This window comes from Heterodontus francisci, unplaced genomic scaffold, assembly GCF_036365525.1.
Source record: "Heterodontus francisci isolate sHetFra1 unplaced genomic scaffold, sHetFra1.hap1 HAP1_SCAFFOLD_323, whole genome shotgun sequence".
Taxonomy (NCBI): domain Eukaryota; kingdom Metazoa; phylum Chordata; class Chondrichthyes; order Heterodontiformes; family Heterodontidae; genus Heterodontus; species Heterodontus francisci.
The window spans coordinates 1,060,555-1,082,288 of record NW_027141078.1 but is presented as its reverse complement, the minus strand read 5'-3'; the positions used below and the strand labels follow the sequence as shown (position 1 = coordinate 1,082,288).

The following is a 21,734-nucleotide window of genomic DNA, read 5'->3' as shown; positions in this document are numbered from 1 at the left end:
TCGTGTGAATTTGGGACAGTCAGTGCGGGTACGAGAGTGGGTCGCCCGGAGAAACCAACGAGCCTCCCAGTGCCCCTTTGACCCTCGCTCGAAACCGAGACCGGGCCGGGATTGGGACTGTGCCGCGAAGCTGCATGCAGTCGAATAGCCCCACGTTTTGGGTTTTGTGTTTGTGTGTGTGTGTGTGGGGGGGGGGGGGGTGGGGCAACAGGCTCCCGTCTGGTTTTCGGGCGCTTGTGAATAAACCTCTTGGTTGGACGATGCCATTGTAACCTTGACTCAGTAAAACGAGTGACGCCCCCGAGACGAATAGCTCGGATCGCCTTTCCTCTGGGTCTGTTTCCCAAAGACCAGACCCAGACCAGGAAGTAGCAGAGACGTGGAAACACACTCCACGAATCATCAGATCCACCTATTAAATCACCGCAGACATGAGCAGAGATGAGGGGACAGGCGAGATAGGGAGGGTTTGTAGTGGGACTGGAGGAGGTGACAGATAGGGAGGGTTGTAGGGGCTGGAGGAGGTTAGAGAGATAGGGATGGTTGAAGGGGAATTGGAGGAGGTTACAGAGATAGGGATGGTTGAAGGGGATTGGAGGAGGTTACAGAGATAGGGAGGGTTGAAGGGGACTGGAGGAGGTTACAGAGATAGGGATGGTTGTAGGGGGACTGGAGGAGGTTACAGAGATAGGGAGGGTTGAAGGGGACTGGAGGAGGTTACAGAAATAGGGAGGGTTGAAGGGGACTGGAGGAGGTTACAGAGATAGGGATGGTTGAAGGGGACTGGAGGAGGTTACAGAGATAGGGAGGGTTGAAAGGGGACTGGAGGAGGTTACAGAGATAGGGATGGTTGTAGGGGGACTGGAGGAGGTTACAGAGATAGGGAGGGTTGTAGGGGGCTGGAGGAGGTTACAGAGATAGGGAGGGTTTGAAGGGGACTGGAGGAGGTTACAGAGATAGGAGGGTTGTAGGGGGCTGGAGGAGGTTACAGAGATGGGAGGGTTGTAGGGGACTGGAGGAGGTTACAGAGATGGGGAGGGTTGTAGGGGACTGGAGGAGGTTACAGAGATAGGGATGGTTGTAGGGGGACTGGAGGAGGTTACAGAGATAGGGTGGTTGAAGGGGATTGGAGGAGGTTACAGAGATAGGGAGGGGACAAGGAGGGATTTGAAAATGGGGTGGGGGGGTGAACTTTAAAACTGAAGCGTCACCGGACCGGAGACAGCGTCGGTCAGCGAGCACAGGGGAGGGTGATGGAGGGGATCGGGACCGGTTGGGATTTAGGACACGTTGGTGACAGCAGCAGAGTTCGGGACGAGCTGAAGTCTAACGGAGGGTGGAAATCTGGGGGAGCGGGACCGGAGAGCGCCGGAAATAGTCCTGTCTGGAGGGAGCGAAGGCACGGACGAGGGTTTCAGCAGTCGATGAGCTGAGGGAGGGGGCGAGTGGGGGCGATGTTACAGAGGTGGGAGTTGAGGCACGATTCCCCTTTGGCCCACACCCTAATTGTCATCCCGCCTTTCACTTAATGTTTGTGGGGTCTTGCTGTGTCTCGTTGCACAGTGATAGTGAGAACATTGTCAGGGTAATGTAGAGGGAGCTCTGTATAGTACCTGCCCTGGGAGTGCTCGATGCTGACAAGTGAGCCCAGAGTGTGTAAAAAGAGATCTCACCACCGCAGGGGAAACACATAGGGCAGTTTATTAAACTCCGCACAGACCGAGCTGCGTTAAAACATTCGCGCGGTGTGCGGGTTAGTTGTTCCTGTGTCAAGTGAATGTTTGTAGTTGAATTGAGTGAAGCAGCGTCATTCTTTCTCTCTCACCCTCTGTCTCTCATCTCTCTGTCTCTCCCTTTCTCTTTCCTTCTCTGTCCTCTCCATCTCTCACCCACTCTCCGTCTCTCCCTCTTTCCATCGCTCTATCTCACACTCAGTCTGTCTGCCTCTCCCCCTCTCTCTCCCTCTCGCTCGCTTCGGTCTCTCCCTGTCTCACTCTCTGTCTCTCTCTCTCGCTCTGCCTCTCTCTGTCTGTCCCTCTTTCCATCTCTATGTCTCTTTCATCCTCTCTCTGTCTCTCGTCTCTCTTGCACAGTCTCTCCCTTTTCCTCTCTTTCTCGCTCTCTCTCTCTCTCTTTCCCCCTCTCTCCCTCCCTCTGTCTCACTCGGTGTCTCTCCGTCTCGCTCCCCACCTCCCTCTCTCTCCGTCTCCAGTTTACAGGATGGTGTAGACTCCGGGCCTGTCCGAGACCCGGGTCCCCGCTGCGATGGCATAGCCTTCAGGATCAATCTGGTTGGGCACTCTCAGGACCACCCTGTCACTTGTACCCTTGAGGTTGCTCAGCAGCCGTTTCCTGACGTCGGCCATGTCCGGTCGAGAAGACTCTTTCCATTGCCAACAGAGCTTCATCAGGTTGTAACTGCAAGGCAAAATTCAGGGAACGTCAGTTACTCGGTCAGTCCTCTGACCTCACACTTTTGGGTTCAAGGATCAAAACTAGACACCAGACGGGAACCTGGGCCGTGGAGGGGTGAGGGGCTCAACTCTCGGTTTAATAACGCTGGACAATCTGGACGAAGGGACAGAGTGTCCATAAATTTGCCGATGACACAAAGAGAGGCAGGAGGGTAAGTTTGTGAAGAGGAGGCCGTAACGGGAGATGGATAGGGAGTGAGCGGGCAAGGACCTGGCCGATGGAACACAATGTGGGAAAGTGCGAACTGGCCCACGTTTGCTGAGGTGGCCAGGAAAAATAGAAAACCATCACGTTATCCAAACGGGGAGAGATTGCAGAGGCGTCCGTTTTTCATACTCACAGTGGAGCTTTGCAAGTGGCGGGCTGTGACATCCGTTGGCCTCTCTGAAGGTACTGCAGGACGCTGTTTGGGGAGAGGGAAGCATAGGGGGGAGCACCTGTGGAGGAGGAGGGGAAGAGACAGAGAGAGGTGAAAACTCTTGAACTAAGGTAGCAAACTGCCAAGGCTCCCGCGACAGCACCTTTCAAGCCCGCCACCGAGAGGACCAAGGGCAGCCGATGCAATGGGAACACCAGCCCCTTGCAAGTTCCCCGTCCGATGCACGCACGCGCGCACACACACAGCCTGACCTGGCCGCATATCGATCGTTGTCCTTACCCAAAGTTATCAACTCAAACAAGAGGACTCCAAATGACCAGCTGGAAAAGACAAGAAGACCAGCAGTTAACGCCTGCAGTCAAAAGTCCATTCACAGAAACTTCCCTCCCATTAGATATCGGGAAGAAAGTGGTTTCCGGTCGCCTGCTCCAGTCTCCGCCCCTGGCGACTCCCCGAGGGCTGAACCCAGACTCGTCGTCACCTCGGTGTCGCATTCGACCCCGAGACGGGGCTTCCGACCTCCGAGCCGCGCCCTCGCTGGGGACGCAGACTTCCACCTCCGTAACGTCGCTCCACCACGCGCCCCCGCCCGCCCTCAGCTCATCGACTGCGGGAACCCTCGTCCCTGCCTTCGCTCCCTCCAGACTGGACTATTCCGGCGCTCTCCGGTCCCGCTCTCCCACATTCCACCCTCCCTGAACTTCAGCTCACCCCGATTTCCGCCATCCCCCCTCCCCACCGTGTCCTAACCCACACCCGGTCCCGTTCCCCTCCATCACCCTCCCTGTGCTCGCTAACCCTACACTGGCTCCCGGTCCGACAACACCTCGATTTTAAAATTGACATCCTCGTTTTCAAATCCCTCCTCGTCCCCTACATATCTCTGTAACCTCCTCCAGTCCACCCACAATCCCTCCCTATCCCTGTAACCTCCTCCAGTCCCCTACAACACTCCCTATCCCTGTAACCTCCTCCAGTCCCCGACAACCCTCCCTATCTCTGTAACCTCCTCCAGTCCCCGACAACCCTCCCTATCTCTGTAACCTCCTCCAGACCCCTACAACCCTCCCTCTCTCTGGAACCTCCTCCAGTCCCCCAACAACCCTCCCTATCTCTGCAACCTCCTCCAGTCCCCTACAATACTCCCTATCTCTGTAACCTCCTCCAGTCCACCCACAATCCCTCCCTATCTCTGTAACCTCCTCCAGTTCCCTACAACACTCCATTTCTCTGTAACCTGCTCCAGTCCCCCAACAACCCTCCCTATCTCTGTAACCTCCTCCAGTCCCCAACAACCCTCCCTATCTCTGTAACCTCCTCCAGTCCCCTACAACCCTCCCTATCTCTGTCACCTCCTCCAGTCCCCTACAACCCTCCCTCTCTCTGAAACCTCCTCTAGTCCCCCAACAACCCTCCCTATCTCTGTAACCTCCTCCAGTCCCCTACAACCCTCCCTATCTCTGTCACCTCCTCCAGCACCCTACAACCCTCCCTCTCTCTGTAACCTCCTCCAGCCCCCTACAACCCTCCCTCTCTCTGAAACCTCCTCCAGTCCCCCAACAACCCTCCCTATCTCTGTAACCTCCTCCAGTCCCCTACAATACTCCCTATCTCTGTAACCTCCTCCAGTCCCCCAACAACCTTCCCTATCTCTGTAACCTCCTCCAGTCCCCTACAACCCCCCCTATCCCTGTAACCTCCTCCAGTCCCCTTCAACCATCACTATCTCTGTAACCTCCTCCAGCCCCCGACACCCCACCCTATCTCTGTAACCTCCTCCAGGCCCCTACAACCCTCCCTCTCTCTGTAACCTCCTCCAGTCGCCCGACAACCTACCCTAACTCAGTAACCTCCTCCAGCCGCCTACAACCCTCCCTATCTCTCTAACCTCCTCCAGTCCCCCAACAACCCTCCCTATCTCTGTAACCTTCTCCAGCCTCAACATCCCTCCCTATCTATGTAACTTCCTCCAGCCCCGACAACCATCCCTATCTCTGTAACCTCCTCCAGCCCCCTACAACCCTCCCTATCTCTGTAACCTCCTCCAGCCCCCTTCAACCCTCCCGATCGCTGTAACCTCCTGCAGTCCCCCGACAACCCTCCCGATCTCTGAAACCTCCTCCTGTCCCCCTACAACCCTCCCTATCGCTGTACCCTCCTCCAGTATCCCGACAACCCTCCCTATCTCTGTAACGTCCTCCAGCCCCCGACAACCTACCCTAACTCTGTAACTTCCTCCAGGCCCCCTACAATCCTCTCTATCTCTGTTACCTGCTCCAGTCCACCTACAATCCTCCCTATCTCTGTAACCTCTTCCAGTCTCCCTACAATCCTCCTTATCACTGCAACCTCCTCCAGCCGCCTACAACCCTCCCTTTCTCTGTAACCTCCCCCAGCCCCCTAAAAGCCTCCCTGTCTCTGTAAACTCCAGCCCCCTAAAAGCCTCCCCATCACTGTAACCTCCTCCAGCCCCCGACAAAGCTCCCCATCTCTGTAACCTCCTCCAGCCCCTACAACCCTCCCTATCTCTGTAAGCTCCTCCAGCCCCCTTCAACCCTCCCTATCTCTGTAACCTCCTCCAGCCCCTACAACCCTCCCTATCTCTGTAAGCTCCTCCAGCCCCCTTCAACCCTCCCGATCTCTGGAACCTCCTCCAGTCCCCCTACAACCCGGCAGATCTCTGTAACCTCCTCCTGTCCCCCCGACAACCCTCCCTATCGCTGTACCTTCCTCCAGCCCCCTACAACCCTCCATATCTCTGTAACCTCCTCCAGCCCCCTACAACCCTCCCTATCTCTGTAACCTCCATGCCTCCTACAAACCTCCCGCGCTCTGGAACCTCCTCCAGCCCCCTACAACCCTACCTATCCCTGTAACATCCTCCAGCCCCCGACAACCCTCCCTATCTCTGTAACCTCCTCCAGCCCCCTACAACCCTCCCTATCTCTGTAACCTCCTCCAGCCCCCGATAAGCCTCCCTATCTCTGTAACCTCCTCCAGCCCCTACAACCCTCCCTATCTCTGGAACCTCCTCCAGTCCAACTACAACCCTCCCTGTCTCTGTAACCTCCTCCAGTCCCCCTAAAACCCTCCCGATCTCTGTAACCTCCTCCTGTCCCCCTACAACCCTCCCTATCGCTGTACCCTCCTCCAGTATCCCGACAACCCTCCCTATCTCTGCAACCTCCTCCAGCGCCCGACAACCCTCCCGATCTCTGTAACCTCCACCATGCCCCCTACAACCCTCCCTATCTCTGTAACCTCCTCCAGCCCCCTACAACCCTCCCTATCCCTGTAACCTCCTCCAGTCCCCCTACAACCCTCCTTATCTATGAAACCTCCTCCAGCCCCTACATCCCTCCCTATCTCTGTAACCTCCTCCAGCCCCCTTCAACCCTCCCGATCTCTGGAACCTCCTCCAATCCCCCAACAACCCTCCCTCTCTCTGTAACCTCCTACAGGCCCCTTCAACCCTCCCGATCTCTGTAACCTCCTCCAGTCCCCCGACAACCCTCCCGATCTCTGTAACCTCCTCCTGTCCCCCTACAACCCTCCCTATCGCTGTACCCTCCAACAGCCCCCGACAACCCACCCTATCTCTGGAACCTCCTCCAACCCCCTACAACCCTCCCTATCCCTGTAACCTCCTCCAGAGCCCTACAACCTTCCCTATCTCTGTAATCTCCTCCCTCCCCGAAAACCCTTCCTCCATCTGTAACCTCCTCCATCTGTAACCTCCTCCAGCACCGACAACCCTCCCTATCTCTGTGAACTCCTCCAGCCCCCGACAACCCTCCCTGTCTCTGTAAACGCCAGCCCCCTAAAAGCCTCCCCATCACTGTAACCTCCTCCAGCTCCCGACAACCCTCCCTATCTCTGTAACCTCCACCAGCCCCCTACAACCCTCCCTATCCCTGTAACCTCCTCCAGCGCCCTGCAACCTTCCCTATCTCTGTAATCCCCTCCCTCCCCCGACAACCCTTCCTCTATCTGTAACCTCCTCTAGAGCCCTACAACCTTCCCTATCTCTGTAATCTCCTCCCTCCCCGAAAACCCTTCCTCTATCTGTAACCTCCTCCAGCCCCCGACAACCCTCCCTATCTCTGTAACCTCCTCCAGCCCCCAACAACCCTCCCTATCTCTGTAACCTCCTCCAGCCCCCAACAACCCTCCCTATCTCTGTAACCTCCTCCAGCCCTCTTCAACCCTCCCGAACTCTGTAACCTCCTCCAGTCCCCCTACAACCCTCCCTATTTCTGTAACCTCCTCCATCCCCCGACAACCCTCCCTATCTCTGTAACCTCCTCCAGTCCCTCTCCAACCCTCCCTATCTCTGTAGCCTCCTCCAGCCCCCAACAACCCTCCCTATCTCTGTAACCTCCTCCAGCCCCCAACAACGCTCCCTATCTCTGTAACCTCCTCCAGTCCCCCGACAACCCTCCCGATCTCTGTAACCTCCTCCAGGCCCCTGACAACCCTCCCTATTTCTGTAACCTCCTCCATCCCCCGACAACCCTCCCTGTCTCTGTAAACGACAGCCCCCTAAAAGCCTCCCCATCACTGTAACCTCCTCCAGCTCCCGACAACCCTCCCTATCTCTAACCTCCACCAGCCCCCTACAACCCTCCCTATCCCTGTAACCTCCTCCAGCGCCCTGCAACCTTCCCTATCTCTGTAATCCCCTCCCTCCCCCGACAACCCTTCCTCTATCTGTAACCTCCTCCAGGCCCGACAACCCACCCTATCTCTGAAACCTCCTCCAGCCCCCGACAACCCTCCCGATCTCTGTAACCTCCTCCAGCCTCGACAACCCTCCCTATCCCTGTAACCTCCTCCAGGCCCCTGACAACCCTCCCTATTTCTGTAACCAACTCCATCCCCCGACAACCCTCCCTATCTCTGTAACCTCCTCCAGTCCCTCTACAACCCTCCCTATTTCTGCAACCTCCTCCAGCCCCCTACAACCCTCCCGATCTCCGTAACCTCCTCCAGACCCACAACAGCCCTCCCTATCTCTGTAACCTCCTCCAGTCACACTACAACCCTCCCTATCTCTGTAACCTCCTCCAGCCCACTACAACCCTCCCAATCTCTGGAACCTCCTCCAGCCCCCTACAACCCTCCCTATCCCTGTAACCTCCTCCAGTCCCCCTACAACCCTCCTTATCTATGAAACCTCCTCCAGCCCCTACATCCCTCCCTATCTCTGTAACCTCCTCCAGCCCCCTTCAACCCTCCCTTTCTCTGTAACCTCCCCCAGCCCCATAAAAGCCTCCCTGTCTCTGAAAACTCCAGCCCCCTAAAAGCCTCCCCATCACTGTAACCTCCTCCAGCCCCCGACAAAGCTCCCCATCTCTGTAACCTCCTCCAGCCCCTACAACCCTCCCTATCTCTGTAAGCTCCTCCAGCCCCCTTCAACCCTCCCGATCTCTGGAACCTCCTCCAGTCCCCCTACAACCCGGCAGATCTCTGTAACCTCCTCCTGTCCCCCCGACAAACCTCCCTATCGCTGTACCTTTCTCCAGTCCCCCTACAACCCTCCATATCTCTGTAACCTCCTCCAGCCCCCTACAACCCTCCCTATCTCTGTAACCTCCATGCCTCCTACAAACCTCCCGCGCTCTGGAACCTCCTCCAGCCCCCTACAACCCTACCTATCCCTGTAACATCCTCCAGCCCCCGACAACCCTCCCTATCTCTGTAACCTCCTCCAGCCCCCTACAACCCTCCCTATCTCTGTAACCTCCTCCAGCCCCCGATAAGCCTCCCTATCTCTGTAACCTCCTCCAGCCCCCGATAAGCCTCCCTATCTCTGTAACCTCCTCCAGCCCCTACAACCCTCCCTATCTCTGGAACCTCCTACAGTCCAACTACAACCCTCCCTGTCTCTGTAACCTCCTCCAGTCCCCCTAAAACCCTCCCGATCTCTGTAACCTCCTCCTGTCCCCCTACAACCCTCCCTATCGCTGTACCCTCCTCCAGTATCCCGACAACCCTCCCTATCTCTGCAACCTCCTCCAGCGCCCGACAACCCTCCCGATCTCTGTAACCTCCACCATGCCCCCTACAACCCTCCCTATCTCTGTAACCTCCTCCAGCCCCCTACAACCCTCCCTATCTCTGCAACCTCCTCCAGCGCCCGACAACCCTCCCGATCTCTGTAACCTCCACCATGCCCCCTACAACCCTCCCTATCTCTGTAACCTCCTCCAGCCCCCTACAACCCTCCCTATCCCTGTAACCTCCTCCAGTCCCCCTACAACCCTCCCGATCTCTGTAACCTCCACCATGCCCCCTACAACCCTCCCTATCTCTGTAACCTCCTCCAGCCCCTACATCCCTCCCTATCTCTGTAACCTCCTCCAGCCCCCTTCAACCCTCCCGATCTCTGGAACCTCCTCCAATCCCCCAACAACCCTCCCTATCTCTGTAACCTCCTACAGGCCCCTTCAACCCTCCCGATCTCTGTAACCTCCTCCAGTCCCCCTACAACCCTCCCGATCTCTGTAACCTCCTCCTGTCCCCCTACAACCCTCCCTATCGCTGTACCCTCCAACAGCCCCCGACAACCCTCCCTATCTCTGGAACCTCCTCCAACCCCCTACAACCCTCCCTATCCCTGTAACCTCCTCCAGAGCCCTACAACCTTCCCTATCTCTGTAATCTCCTCCCCCCCCGAAAACCCTTCCTCCATCTGCAACCTCCTCCAGCACCGACAACCCTCCCTATCTCTGTGAACTCCTCCAGCCCCCGACAACCCTCCCTGTCTCTGTAAACGCCAGCCCCCTAAAAGCCTCCCCATCACTGTAACCTCCTCCAGCTCCCGACAACCCTCCCTATCTCTGTAACCTCCACCAGCCCCCGACAACCCTCCCTATCCCTGTAACCTCCTCCAGCGCCCTGCAACCTTCCCTATCTCTGTAATCCCCTCCCTCCCCCGACAACCCTTCCTCTATCTGTAACCTCCTCCAGAGCCCTACAACCTTCCCTATCTCTGTAATCTCCTCCCTTCCCGAAAACCCTTCCTCTATCTGTAACCTCCTCTAGCACCGACAACCCTCCCTATCTCTGTGAACTCCTCCAGCCCCCGACAACCCTCCCTATCTCTGTAACCTCCTCCAGCCCCCAACAACCCTCCCTATCTCTGTAACCTCCTCCAGCCCCCAACAACCCTCCCTATCTCTGTAACCTCCTCCAGCCCTCTTCAACCCTCCCGAACTCTGTAACCTCCTCCAGTCCCCCTACAACCCTCCCTATCTCTGTAACCTCCTCCATCCCCCGACAACCCTCCCTATCTCTGTAACCTCCTCCAGTCCCTCTACAACCCTCCCTATCTCTGTAACCTCCTCCAGCCCCCAACAACGCTCCCTATCTCTGTAACCTCCTCCAGTCCCCCGACAACCCTCCCGATCTCTGTAACCTCCTCCAGGCCCCTGACAACCCTCCCTATTTCTGTAACCTCCTCCATCCCCCGACAACCCTCCCTGTCTCTGTAAACGACAGCCCCCTAAAAGCCTCCCCATCACTGTAACCTCCTCCAGCTCCCGACAACCCTCCCTATCTCTAACCTCCACCAGCCCCCTACAACCCTCCCTATCCCTGTAACCTCCTCCAGCGCCCTGCAACCTTCCCTATCTCTGTAATCCCCTCCCTCCCCCGACAACCCTTCCTCTATCTGTAACCTCCTCCAGGCCCGACAACCCACCCTATCTCTGTAACCTCCTCCAGCCCCCGACAACCCTCCCGATCTCTGTAACCTCCTCCAGCCTCGACAACCCTCCCTATCCCTGTAACCTCCTCCAGGCCCCTGACAACCCTCCCTATTTCTGTAACCTCCTCCATCCCCCGACAACCCTCCCTATCTCTGTAACCTCCTCCAGTCCCTCTACAACCCTCCCTATCTCTGCAACCTCCTCCAGCCCCCTACAACCCTCCCGATCTCCGTAACCTCCTCCAGACCCACAACAGCCCTCCCTATCTCTGTAACCTCCTCCAGTCACACTACAACCCTCCCTATCTCTGTAACCTCCTCCAGCCCACTACAACCCTCCCAATCTCTGGAACCTCCTCCAGCCCCCTACAACCCTCCCTATCCCTGTAACCTCCTCCAGTCCCCCTACAACCCTCCTTATCTATGAAACCTCCTCCAGCCCCTACATCCCTCCCTATCTCTGTAACCTCCTCCAGCCCCCGTCAAACCTCCCGATCTCTGGAACCTCCTCCAATCCCCCAACAACCCTCCCTATCTCTGTAACCTCCAGGCCCCTACAACCCTCCCTCTCTCTGTAACCTCCTACAGGCCCCTTCAACCCTCCCGATCTCTGTAACCTCCTCCAGTCCCCCTACAACCCTCCCGATCTCTGTAACCTCCTCCTGTCCCCCTACATCCCTCCGTATCGCTGTACCCTCCAACAGCCCCCGACAACCCTCCCTATCTCTAGAACCTCCTCCAACCCCCTACAACCCTCCCTATCTCTGTAATCTCCTCCCTCCCCGAAAACCCTTCCTCTATCTGTAACCTCCTCCAGCACCGACAACCCTCCCTATCTCTGTGAACTCCTCCAGCCCCCGACAACCCTCCCTATCTCTGTAACCTCCTCCAGCCCTTACAACCCTCCCTATCTCTGTAACCTCCTCCAGCCCCCAACAACCCTCCCTATCCCTGTAACCTCCTCCAGCCCCCTACCACCTTCCCTATCTCTGTAATCTCCTCCTTCCCCCGACAACCCTTCCTCTATCTGTAACCTCCTCCAGCCCCCTACAACCCTCCCTATCTCTGTAACCTCCGCCAGCCCCCAACAACCCTCCCTATCTCTGTAACCTCCTCCAGCTGCTACAACCCTCCCTATCTCTCTAACCTCCTACAGGCCCCTTCAACCCACCCGATCTCTGTAACCTCCTCCAGTCCCCCGACAACCCTCCCTATCTCTGTAACCTCCACCAGCCCCCTACAACCCTCCCTATCCCTGTAACCTCCTCCAGCGCCCTGCAACCTTCCCTATCTCTGTAATCCCCTCCCTCCCCCGACAACCCTTCCTCTATCTGTAACCTCCTCCAGAGCCCGACAACTTTCCCTATCTCTGTAATCTCCTCCCTCCCCGAAAACCCTTCCTCTATCTGTAACCTCCTCCAGCACCGACAACCCTCCCTATCTCTGTGAACTCCTCCAGCCCCCGACAACCCTTCCTATCTCTGTAACCTCCTCCAGCCCCTACAACCCTCCCTATCTCTGTAACCTCCTCCAGACCCCAACAACCCTCCCTATCTCTGTAACCTCCTCCAGCCCCCAACAACCCTCCCTATCTCTGTAACCTCCTCCAGCCCTCTTCAACCCTCCCGAACTCTGTAACCTCCTCCAGTCCCCCTACAACCCTCCCGATCTCTGTAACCTCCTCCTGTCCCCCTACAACCCTCCCTATCGCTGTACCCTCCTCCAGCCCCCTACAACCCTCCCTATCTCTGTAACCTCCTCCAGTCCCCCTCCAACCCACCCTATCTCTGTAACCTCCTCCAGCCCCCTACAAACCTCCCTATCTCTGAAACCTCCTCCAGTCCCCCTACAATCTTCCCTATCTCTGTTACCTTCTCCAATCCCCCTACAACCCTCCCTATCTCCATAACCTCCTCCAGTCCCCCGACAATCTTCCCTATCTCTGTAACCTCCTCCAGTCCCCCTACAATCCTCCCTGTCTCTGTAACCTCCTCCAGCCTCCGACAATCCTCCCTATCTCTGTAACATCCTCCAGTCCCCCTCCAACCCACCCTATCTCTGTAACCTCCTCCAGCCTCCGACAATCCTCCCTATCTCTGTAACCTCCTCCAGTCCCCCTGCAACCCTCCCTATCTCTGTAACCTCCTCCAGTCCCCCTACAATCCTCCCTATCTCTGTAACCTCTTCCAGTCCCCCTCCAACTCTCCCTATCTCTGTAACCTCCTCCAGTCCCCCTACAACCCTCCCTATCTCTGTAATCTCCTCCAGCCCCCTACAACCTTCCCTTTCTCTGTAACCTCCTCCAGACCCCCGACAACCCTCCCTATCTCTCTAACCTCCTCCAGTCTCCCAACAACCCTCCCTATCTCTGTAACCTCCTCCAGTCCCCCTACAATCCTCCCTATCTCTGTAACCTCTTCCAGTCCCCCTCCAATTCTCCCTATCTCTGTAACCTCCTCCAGTCCCCCTACAACCCTCCCTATCTCTGTAATCTCCTCCAGCCCCCTACAACCTTCCCTTTCTCTGTAACCTCCTCCAGACCCCCGACAACCCTCCCTCTCTCTCTAACCTCCTGCAGTCTCCCAACAACCCTCCCTATCTCTGTAACCTCCTCCAGTCCCTCTACAACCCTCCCTATCTCTGTAACCTCCTCCAGCCCCCTACTACCCTCCCTATCTCTGGAACCTCCTCCAGTCCCCTACAACCCTCCCTATCTCTGTAACCTCCTCCAGCCCCCTACAACCCTCCCTATCTCTGTAACCTCCTCCAGCCCCGTGCTACATCGCTGGGTCTAGTTACTCACACGTCAGCTTTGGGCGTGAGTCCCTTTTTCATGATCCTCTCTGGCGACTGCCACTTGACGGGCACTGAAGTGTGCGCTTTCTGGTCGCCCGATCGCTGGATCTCGAAGGGTATCTGGAGGCTGCCCAACTTGGCGGTGAAATCATCCTGCAGGAGAACACTGCGGGCAGCCACCTCGCCATGAGTCAGCCCCTTGTTGTGCAAGAAACTCTGTCAGGGAGCAAGAAACGGAATGGTTAACCGGGGGACTTGCTCACAGGGTGAGGGAGGAGGCCCTTCGGCCCCTCTGTGTGTCTCTCTCTCTCTCTCTGGCGTCTGCTGCAATCCCAGTGCCGGGCGCCGAGGGTGTTACTCACCAGGCCTGTTGCCACTTGCTGGGCAATGTTGTAAACTTGACGCTCTGTCAGATCGTACGGCGCCTCTCCCAAATTTATCACATCCTGTGTGGAAAAGGGGAGAGAGACAAGAAAGGTTTGAAGGCCCTCCTACCCCAGTCCCTCACACCCTCATCACCCAGCCCCTCCTCCCCCAGTCACTCATCCCCCAGTCACTCATCCCCCAGTCCCTCAGACCCTCATCACCCAGCCCCTCCTCCCCCAGTCACTCATCCCCCAGTCACTCATCCCCCAGTCACTCATCCCCCAGTCACTCATCCCCCAGTCACTCATCCCCCAGTCCCTCAGACCCTCATCACCCAGCCCCTCCTCCCCCAGTCACTCATCCCCCAGTCCCTCCTTCCTCAGACCCTCATCCCCCAGTCCCTCATCCCCCTGTCCCTCATCCCCCAGTCCCTCATCCCCCAGTCCCTCATCCCCCCAGTCCCTCATCCCCCCAGTCCCTCATCCCCCCAGTCCCTCAACCCCCAGTCCCTCAGACCCTCATCACCCAGCCCCTCCTCCCCCAGTCACTCATCCCCCAGTCACTCATCCCCCAGTCACTCATCCCCCAGTCCCTCAGACCCTCATCACCCAGCCCCTCCTCCCCCAGTCACTCATCCCCCAGTCCCTCCTCCCCCAGTCACTCATCCCCCAGTCCCTCCTCCCCCAGTCAGTCATCCCCCAGTCCCTCCTCCCCCAGTCACTCATCCCCCAGTCCCTCATCCCCCAGTCCCTCATCCCCCAGTCCCTCATCCCCCAGTCCCTCATCCCCCAGTCCCTCCTTCCCCAGTCCCTCCTACCCCAGTCCCTCAGACCCTCATCACCCAGCCCCTCCTCCCCCAGTCACTCATCCCCCAGTCACTCATCCCCCAGTCACTCATCCCCCAGTCACTCATCCCCCAGTCACTCATCCCCCAGTCCCTCCTTCCCCAGTCCCTCATCCCCCCAGTCCCTCATCCCCCCAGTCCCTCATCCCCCCAGTCCCTCATCCCCCCAGTCCCTCAACCCCCAGTCCCTCAGACCCTCATCACCCAGCCCCTCCTCCCCCAGTCCCTCCTACCCCAGTCCCTCAGACCCTCATCACCCAGCCCCTCCTCCCCCAGTCACTCATCCCCCAGTCCCTCCTTCCTCAGACCCTCATCCCCCAGTCCCTCATCCCCCAGTCCCTCCTTCCCCAGTCCCTCCTTCCCCAGTCCCTCCTTCCCCAGTCCCTCCTTCCCCAGTCCCTCCTTCCCCAGTCCCTCCTTCCCCAGTCCCTCATCCCCCCAGTCCCTCATCCCCCCAGTCCCTCCTTCCTCAGACCCTCATCCCCCAGACCCTCATCCCCCAGCCCCTCCTACCCCAGTCCCTCATCCCCAAGACCCTCCTTCCTCAGACCCTCCTTCCTCAGACCCTCCTTCCTCAGACCCTCCTTCCTCAGACCCTCATCCCCCAGTCCCTCCTTCCCCAGTCCCTCCTTCCCCAGTCCCTCCTTCCCCAGTCCCTCCTTCCCCAGTCCCTCATCCCCCCAGTCCCTCATCCCCCCAGTCCCTCATCCCCCCAGTCCCTCAACCCCCAGTCCCTCAACCCCCAGTCCCTCAACCCCCAGTCACTCATCCCCCAGTCCCTCCTTCCTCAGACCCTCATCCCCCCAGTCCCTCATCCCCCCAGTCCCTCATCCCCCCAGTCCCTCATCCCCCCAGTCCCTCATCCCCCCAGTCCCTCATCCCCCCAGTCCCTCATCCCCCCAGTCCCTCCTTCCCCAGTCCCTCATCCCCCCAGTCCCTCCTTCCCCAGTCCCTCCTTCCCCAGTCCCTCCTTCCCCAGTCCCTCCTTCCCCAGTCCCTCCTTCCCCAGTCCCTCCTTCCCCAGTCCCTCCTTCCCCAGTCCCTCATCCCCCCCAGTCCCTCATCCCCCCCAGTCCCTCATCCCCCCCAGTCCCTCATCCCCCCCAGTCCCTCATCCCCCCAGTCCCTCATCCCCCAGTCCCTCATCCCCCCAGTCCCTCATCCCCCCAGTCCCTCATCCCCCCAGTCCCTCTTCCCCCAGTCCCTCAACCCCCAGTCCCTCAGACCCTCCTCACCCAGCCCCTCCTCCCCCAGTCCCTCATCCCCCCCAGTCCCTCATCCCCCCCAGTCCCTCATCCCCCCAGTCCCTCATCCCCCCAGTCCCTCCTTCCCCAGTCCCTCCTTCCCCAGTCCCTCCTTCCCCAGTCCCTCCTTCCCCAGTCCCTCCTTCCCCAGTCCCTCCTTCCCCAGTCCCTCAACCCCCAGTCACTCATCCCCCAGTCCCTCCTTCCTCAGACCCTCATCCCCCCAGTCCCTCATCCCCCCAGTCCCTCATCCCCCCAGTCCCTCATCCCCCCCAGTCCCTCATCCCCCCAGTCCCTCATCCCCCCAGTCCCTCAACCCCCAGTCCCTCAGACCCTCCTCACCCAGCCCCTCCTCCCCCAGTCCCTCATCCCCCAGTCCCTCCTTCCCCAGTCACTCATCCCCCAGTCCCTCCTCCCTCAGACCCTCATCACCCAGCCCTTCCTACCCCAGTCACTCATTCCCCCAGTCCCTCCTCCCTCTGACCCTCCTTCCCCAGTCCCTCCTTCCCCAGTCCCTCCTTCCCCAGTCCCTCCTTCCCCAGTCCCTCCTTCCCCAGTCCCTCCTCCCCCCAGTCCCTCATCCCCCAGCCCCTCCTACCCCAGTCACTCATCCCCCAGTCCCTCCTCCCTCAGACCCTCATTCCCCCAGTCCCTCCTCCCTCAGACCCACATTCCCCCAGTCCCTCCTCCCTCTGACCCTCCTTCCGCAGTCCCTCCTCCCCCCAGTCCCTCCTCCCCCCAGTCCCTCATCCCCCAGCCCCTCCTACCCCAGCCCCTCCTACCCCAGCCCCTCCTACCCCAGTCCCTCCTCCCCCAGTCCCTCCTCCCCCAGTCCCTCCTCCCTCAGACCCTCATCCCCCAGTCCCTCATCCCCCAGTCCCTCATCCCCCAGTCCCTCATCCCCCAGTCCCTCATCCCCCAGTCCCTCCTTCCCCAGTCCCTCCTTCCCCAGTCCCTCCTTCCCCAGTCCCTCCTTCCCCAGTCCCTCATCCCCCCAGTCCCTCAACCCCCAGTCCCTCAACCCCCAGTCCCTCAACCCCCAGTCCCTCAACCCCCAGTCACTCATCCCCCAGTCCCTCCTCCCTCAGACCCTCATCACCCAGCCCTTCCTCCCCCAGTCACTCATTCCCCCTGACCCTCCTTCCCCAGTCCCTCCTTCCCCAGTCCCTCATCCCCCCAGTCCCTCATCCCCCCAGTCCCTCATCCCCCCAGTCCCTCATCCCCCCAGTCCCTCATCCCCCCAGTCCCTCATCCCCCCAGTCCCTCATCCCCCCAGTCCCTCATCCCCTCAGTCCCTCATCCCCCCAGTCCCTCATCCCCCCAGTCCCTCATCCCCCCAGTCCCTCATCCCCCCAGTCCCTCATCCCCCCAGTCCCTCATCCCCCCAGTCCCTCATCCCCCCAGTCCCTCATCCCCCCAGTCCCTCATCCCCCCAGTCCCTCATCCCCCCAGTCCCTCCTACCCCAGTCCCTCCTACCCCAGTCCCTCATCCCCCAGTCTCTCATCCCCCAGTCTCTCATCCCCCAGTCCCTCCTACCCCAGTCCCTCATCCCCCAGTCCCTCATCCCCCAGTCTCTCATCACCCAGTTCCTCCTTCCCCTGTCCCTCGTCCCCCAGTCCCTCGTCCCCCAGTCCCTCGTCCCCCAGTCCCTCGTCCCCCAGTCCCTCGTCCCCCCAGTCCCTCGCCCCCAGTCCCTTGTAACTCCATCGCCCAGAACCGCGCCAATCCATCCCGGTAGTGCTACTCCTGCCTCCAAATCCTCCAAACCCTCACCGCTCACCCCCTCAATCGCCCAGAGCCCTCGCTTTGCCCTCCTACTCCGGACGAGGGGCGAATTGCAGACGGCCCCTCTTCCCCCAGCTCCCCCCCTCTACCCCTCCCCCGATACCTTCCGGCACATCCACAGGAAGTTGAGTAGATCCCCTCGAGTCAGATTCTCCATGATGAGGTAGAAGGGCGAGCGCTCGGTGCAGCAGCCGAGCATTTCCGGCACATTCCGGTGCTTCCCGAGGCACGCGTGGAACTTAATCCGGTCGAGGAATTCCGTCGCCCGGACTGGCTCTGCCAACTCTGAAACCCGAGGCAGAGAACTGTCAGAGAAACCCGCCCAGCCCAGTTGCACCGGAGGAGGCCATTCTGCCCCTCCTGATGGGCCCTACTGTCCCCAGGCGCCGCCATTTTGACGTACCGTGCAGTTCCTTCAGGACAACCGTCCTCTCCTTCCCAGGCTCCTCCGACGCCAAGCTGGCCTGGTAAATGGTGCCGAACGTTCCCTGAGCAATTGCCCGAAGTCCGCCCCGGATCCGGTCCCTGGGGATCTGCCATCGGCTCAGATCGGTGCCCGCGCCCCAGTGGCTGCCATCCAGGCTGGCAACGGTCAAGGCGATGTCGTGACGGGAGTTCAGCCGGTCACTTCTCCGCCTCTGCAAAGATGCTGAGGGCAGCAGGAAACAACACACGGGTCAGACGCGGCTGGAGACGGCTCCACGGAGCACCCCACCAACCCCCCCCCCCCCATTTCCCTCCAGTACCAAGGGAGCGCCGCACTGTCGGAGGGTCAGTACTGAGGGAGCGCCGCACTGTCGGAGGGTCAGTACTGAGGGAGCTCCGCACTGTCGGAGGGTCAGTACTGAGGGAGCGCCGCACTGTCGGAGGGTCAGTACTGAGGGAGCTCCGCACTGTCGGAGGGTCAGTACTGAGGGAGCGCCGCACTGTCGGAGGGTCAGTACTGAGGGAGCTCCGCACTGTCGGAGGGTCAGTACTGAGGGAGTGCCGCACTGTCGAAGGTTCAGTACTGAGGGTGTGCCGCACTGTCGGAGGGTCAGTATTGAGGGAGCGCCGCACTGTCGGAGGGTCAGTACTGAGGGAGAGCCAAAATGTCGGAGGGACAGTACTGAGGGAGTGCTGCACTGTCGGAGGGTCAGTACTGAGGGAGCGCCGCACTGTCGGAGGGTCAGTACTGAGGGAGTGCCGCACTGTCGAAGGTTCAGTACTGAGGGAGTGCCGCACTGTCGGATGGTCAGTATTGAGGGAGTGCCGCACTGTCGGAGGGTCAGTATTGAGGGAGTGCCGCACTGTCGGAGGGTCAGTACTGAGGGAGTGCCGCACTGTCGGAGAGTCAGTACTGAGGGAGTGCCGCACTGTCGGATGGTCAGTATTGAGGGAGTGCCGCACTGTCGGAGGTTCAGTACTGAGGGAGTGCCGCACTGTCGGATGGTCAGTATTGAGGGAGTGCCGCACTGTCGGATGGTCAGTATTGAGGGAGTGCCGCACTGTCGGAGGTTCAGTACTGAGAGAGTGCCGCACTGTCGAAGGTTCAGTACTGAGGGAGTGCCGCACTGTCGGATGGTCAGTATTGAGGGAGTGCCGCACTGTCGGAGGGTCAGTATTGAGGGAGTGCCGCACTGTCGGAGGGTCAGTACTGAGGGAGTGCCGCACTGTCGGAGAGTCAGTACTGAGGGAGTGCCGCACTGTCGGATGGTCAGTATTGAGGGAGTGCCGCACTGTCGGAGGTTCAGTACTGAGGGAGTGCCGCACTGTCGGATGGTCAGTATTGAGGGAGTGCCGCACTGTCGGAGGGTCAGTACTGAGGGAGCGCCGCACTGTCGGAGGGTCAATACTGAGGGAGTGCCGCACTGTCGGAGGGTCAATACTGAGGGAGTGCCGCACTGTCAGTGGGTCAGTACTGAGGGAGTGCTGTACTGTCGGAGGGTCAGTACTGAGGGAGTGCCGCACTGTCGGAGGGTCAGTACTGAGGGAGTGCCGCACTGTCAGTGGGTCAGTACTGAGGGAGTGCTGTACTGTCGGAGGGTCAGTACTGAGGGAGAGCCGCACTGTCGAAGGTTCAGTACTGAGGGAGTGCCGCACTGTCGGAGGGTCAGTACTGAGGGAGTGCCACACTGTCGGAGGGTCAGTACTGAGGGAGTGCCGCACTGTCGGAGGGTGGAGATGTTGACGCCCCATGTCAATGTTCTCTACCTCTCAAAGGGCTGCTTTCATCCTCCCTCTTCCGTCGACAGACCATGTAGCCGATACAGGCACCCACGAGGCAGGTGACCGCAAGCAGCAACACCGGGACGATGATCACCTCCAACTCGTGGCGGCGGACCACTATGATGGAGGCAACGTTGACAGGTTAGCTTCACGATTGAGGCCTCGAGGGGTAACATCAGGGGCCGTGGAGGGAGGAGAGAGACTGACAACAGGGCCATCGCTAGGGAGACTGGGGTCATCGCTAGGGAGACAAAGGTCATCGCCAGGGAGAGAAGGGTCATCGCCAGGGAGAGAAGGGTCATCGCTAGGGAGAGAAGGGTCATCGCTAGGGGAGGGAATGGTCATCGCCATGGAGAGAAGGGTCATTGCTAGGGAGAAAAGGGTCATCGCCATGGAGAGAAGGGTCATTGCTAGGAGAGGGAACGTTCATCGCCAGGGAGAGAATGGCCATCGCCAGGGAGAGAAGGGTCATCACTAGGGGATGGAATGGTCATCGCTAGGGGAGGGAAGGGTCATCGCCATGGAGAGAAGGGTCATCACTAGGGGAGGGAAAGGTCATCGCTAGGGGAGGGAAGGGTCATCGCCAGGGAGAGAAGGGTCATCGCCAGGGGAGGGAATGGTCATCACCATGGAGAGAAAGGTCATCGCTCGGGAGAGAAGGGTCATCGCCATGGAGAGAAGGGTCATTGCTAGGAGAGGGACCGTTCATCGCCATGGAGAGAATGGCCATCGCCAGGGAGAGAAGGGTCATCACTAGGGGATGGAATGGTCATCGCTAGGGGAGGGAAGGGTCATCGCCATGGAGAGAAGGGTCATCGCTATGGAGAGAAGGGTCATCACTAGGGGAGGGAAAGGTCATCGCTAGGGAGGGAAGAGTCATCACTAGGGGAGGGAAAGGTCATCGCTAGGGGAGGGAAAGGTCATCACTAGGGGAGGGAAAGGTCATCGCTGGGGGAGGGAAGGGTCATCTCTTGGCTATTGGAGTGTATTCCAGTGGCTCGGCAAGAGATCGTTCCGGAAACGAGACGATTCTGGCATCGGGCGGGGGCTGCGATTTGGGGGATCCAGAGAGAGGAGGAGGGGGTCAGTCCATCGAGGAGTTACCTACCACCGAATCCACCCCCCACCCCGCCCAACCCCTCTCCCTCGCTCACCGCCTCGGGGCTAGGGTAGGGTAGCGGGAGTCTCGGTGAGGGGGAGGGCCAGGGAGGGGATGCTGACAGACCTCTCGTTCACTCGTCCCACCCGCACCATTCCTCCCCTCCCCCTCCCCCGCCCGATAAACCCAGGGAGAACTTACCGCAGAGCTCATCGCCCTCCGCACACTCGAGGACGGAACGGCTGAGGTGCCTGACCTCGGGGGTCGCCATCTCAACGACACCCCCGACCGGCAAACCTGTCGATGAAAGACAAACCGCGTTTCTGTACCACATGTCCGTACTGAGGGAGTGCCGCACTGTCGGAGGGTCAGTACTGAGGGAGTGCCGCACTGTCGGAGGGTCAGTACTGAGGGAGTGCCGCACTGTCGGAGAGTCAGTACTGAGGGAGTGCCGCACTGTCGGAGGGTCAGTACTGAGGGAGTGCCGCACTGTCGGAGAGTCAGTACTGAGGGAGTGCCGCACTGTCGGAGAGTCAGTACTGAGGGAGTGCCGCACTGTCGGAGAGTCAGTACTGAGGGAGTGCCGCACTGTCGGAGGGTCAGTACTGAGGGAGTGCCGCACTGTCGGAGGGTCAGTACTGAGGGAGTGCCGCACTGTCGGAGGGTCAGTACTGAGGGAGTGCCACAATGTCGGCGAGTCAGTACTGAGGGAGTGCCGCACTGTCGGAGGGTCAGTACTGAGGGAGTGCCGCACTGTCGGAGGGTCAGTACTGAGGGAGTGCCGCACTGTCGGAGGGTCAGTACTGAGGGAGTGCCGCATTGTCGG

General features: G+C 59.4%; 2 protein-coding genes across 3 annotated transcripts in view; one reads left to right on the top strand and one right to left on the bottom strand.

Annotated features, from left to right (window-relative positions):
• Window positions 1-1,675: 1,675 nt before the first annotated feature.
• LOC137361960 (tyrosine-protein kinase STYK1-like) overlaps window positions 1,676-21,734 on the bottom strand; it is a 24,397-nt gene continuing 4,338 nt past the window's right edge. For both annotated transcript variants that reach the window (XM_068026552.1, XM_068026553.1), the window contains exons 2-10: window positions 21,110-21,205; window positions 19,795-19,926; window positions 18,005-18,250; window positions 17,705-17,886; window positions 13,724-13,807; window positions 13,369-13,577; window positions 3,134-3,174; window positions 2,816-2,912; window positions 1,676-2,418 (exon numbers count right to left, since the gene is read on the bottom strand). In XM_068026552.1, coding sequence (XP_067882653.1) covers window positions 2,214-2,418; window positions 2,816-2,912; window positions 3,134-3,174; window positions 13,369-13,577; window positions 13,724-13,807; window positions 17,705-17,886; window positions 18,005-18,250; window positions 19,795-19,926; window positions 21,110-21,179 — 1,266 coding nt within the window. In that variant the 5' untranslated portion in view covers window positions 21,180-21,205 and the 3' untranslated portion in view covers window positions 1,676-2,213. The remainder of the gene's footprint in view (window positions 2,419-2,815; window positions 2,913-3,133; window positions 3,175-13,368; window positions 13,578-13,723; window positions 13,808-17,704; window positions 17,887-18,004; window positions 18,251-19,794; window positions 19,927-21,109; window positions 21,206-21,734) is intronic.
• On the top strand, window positions 14,023-17,554 carry LOC137361935 (uncharacterized; the record flags this gene model as incomplete). Its single annotated transcript, XM_068026519.1, is given in 4 exon segments — window positions 14,023-14,046; window positions 14,049-14,185; window positions 14,588-14,661; window positions 17,508-17,554. Coding segments are annotated over 4 exon segments (282 nt in total), but the record flags the coding sequence as incomplete, so codon positions are not given.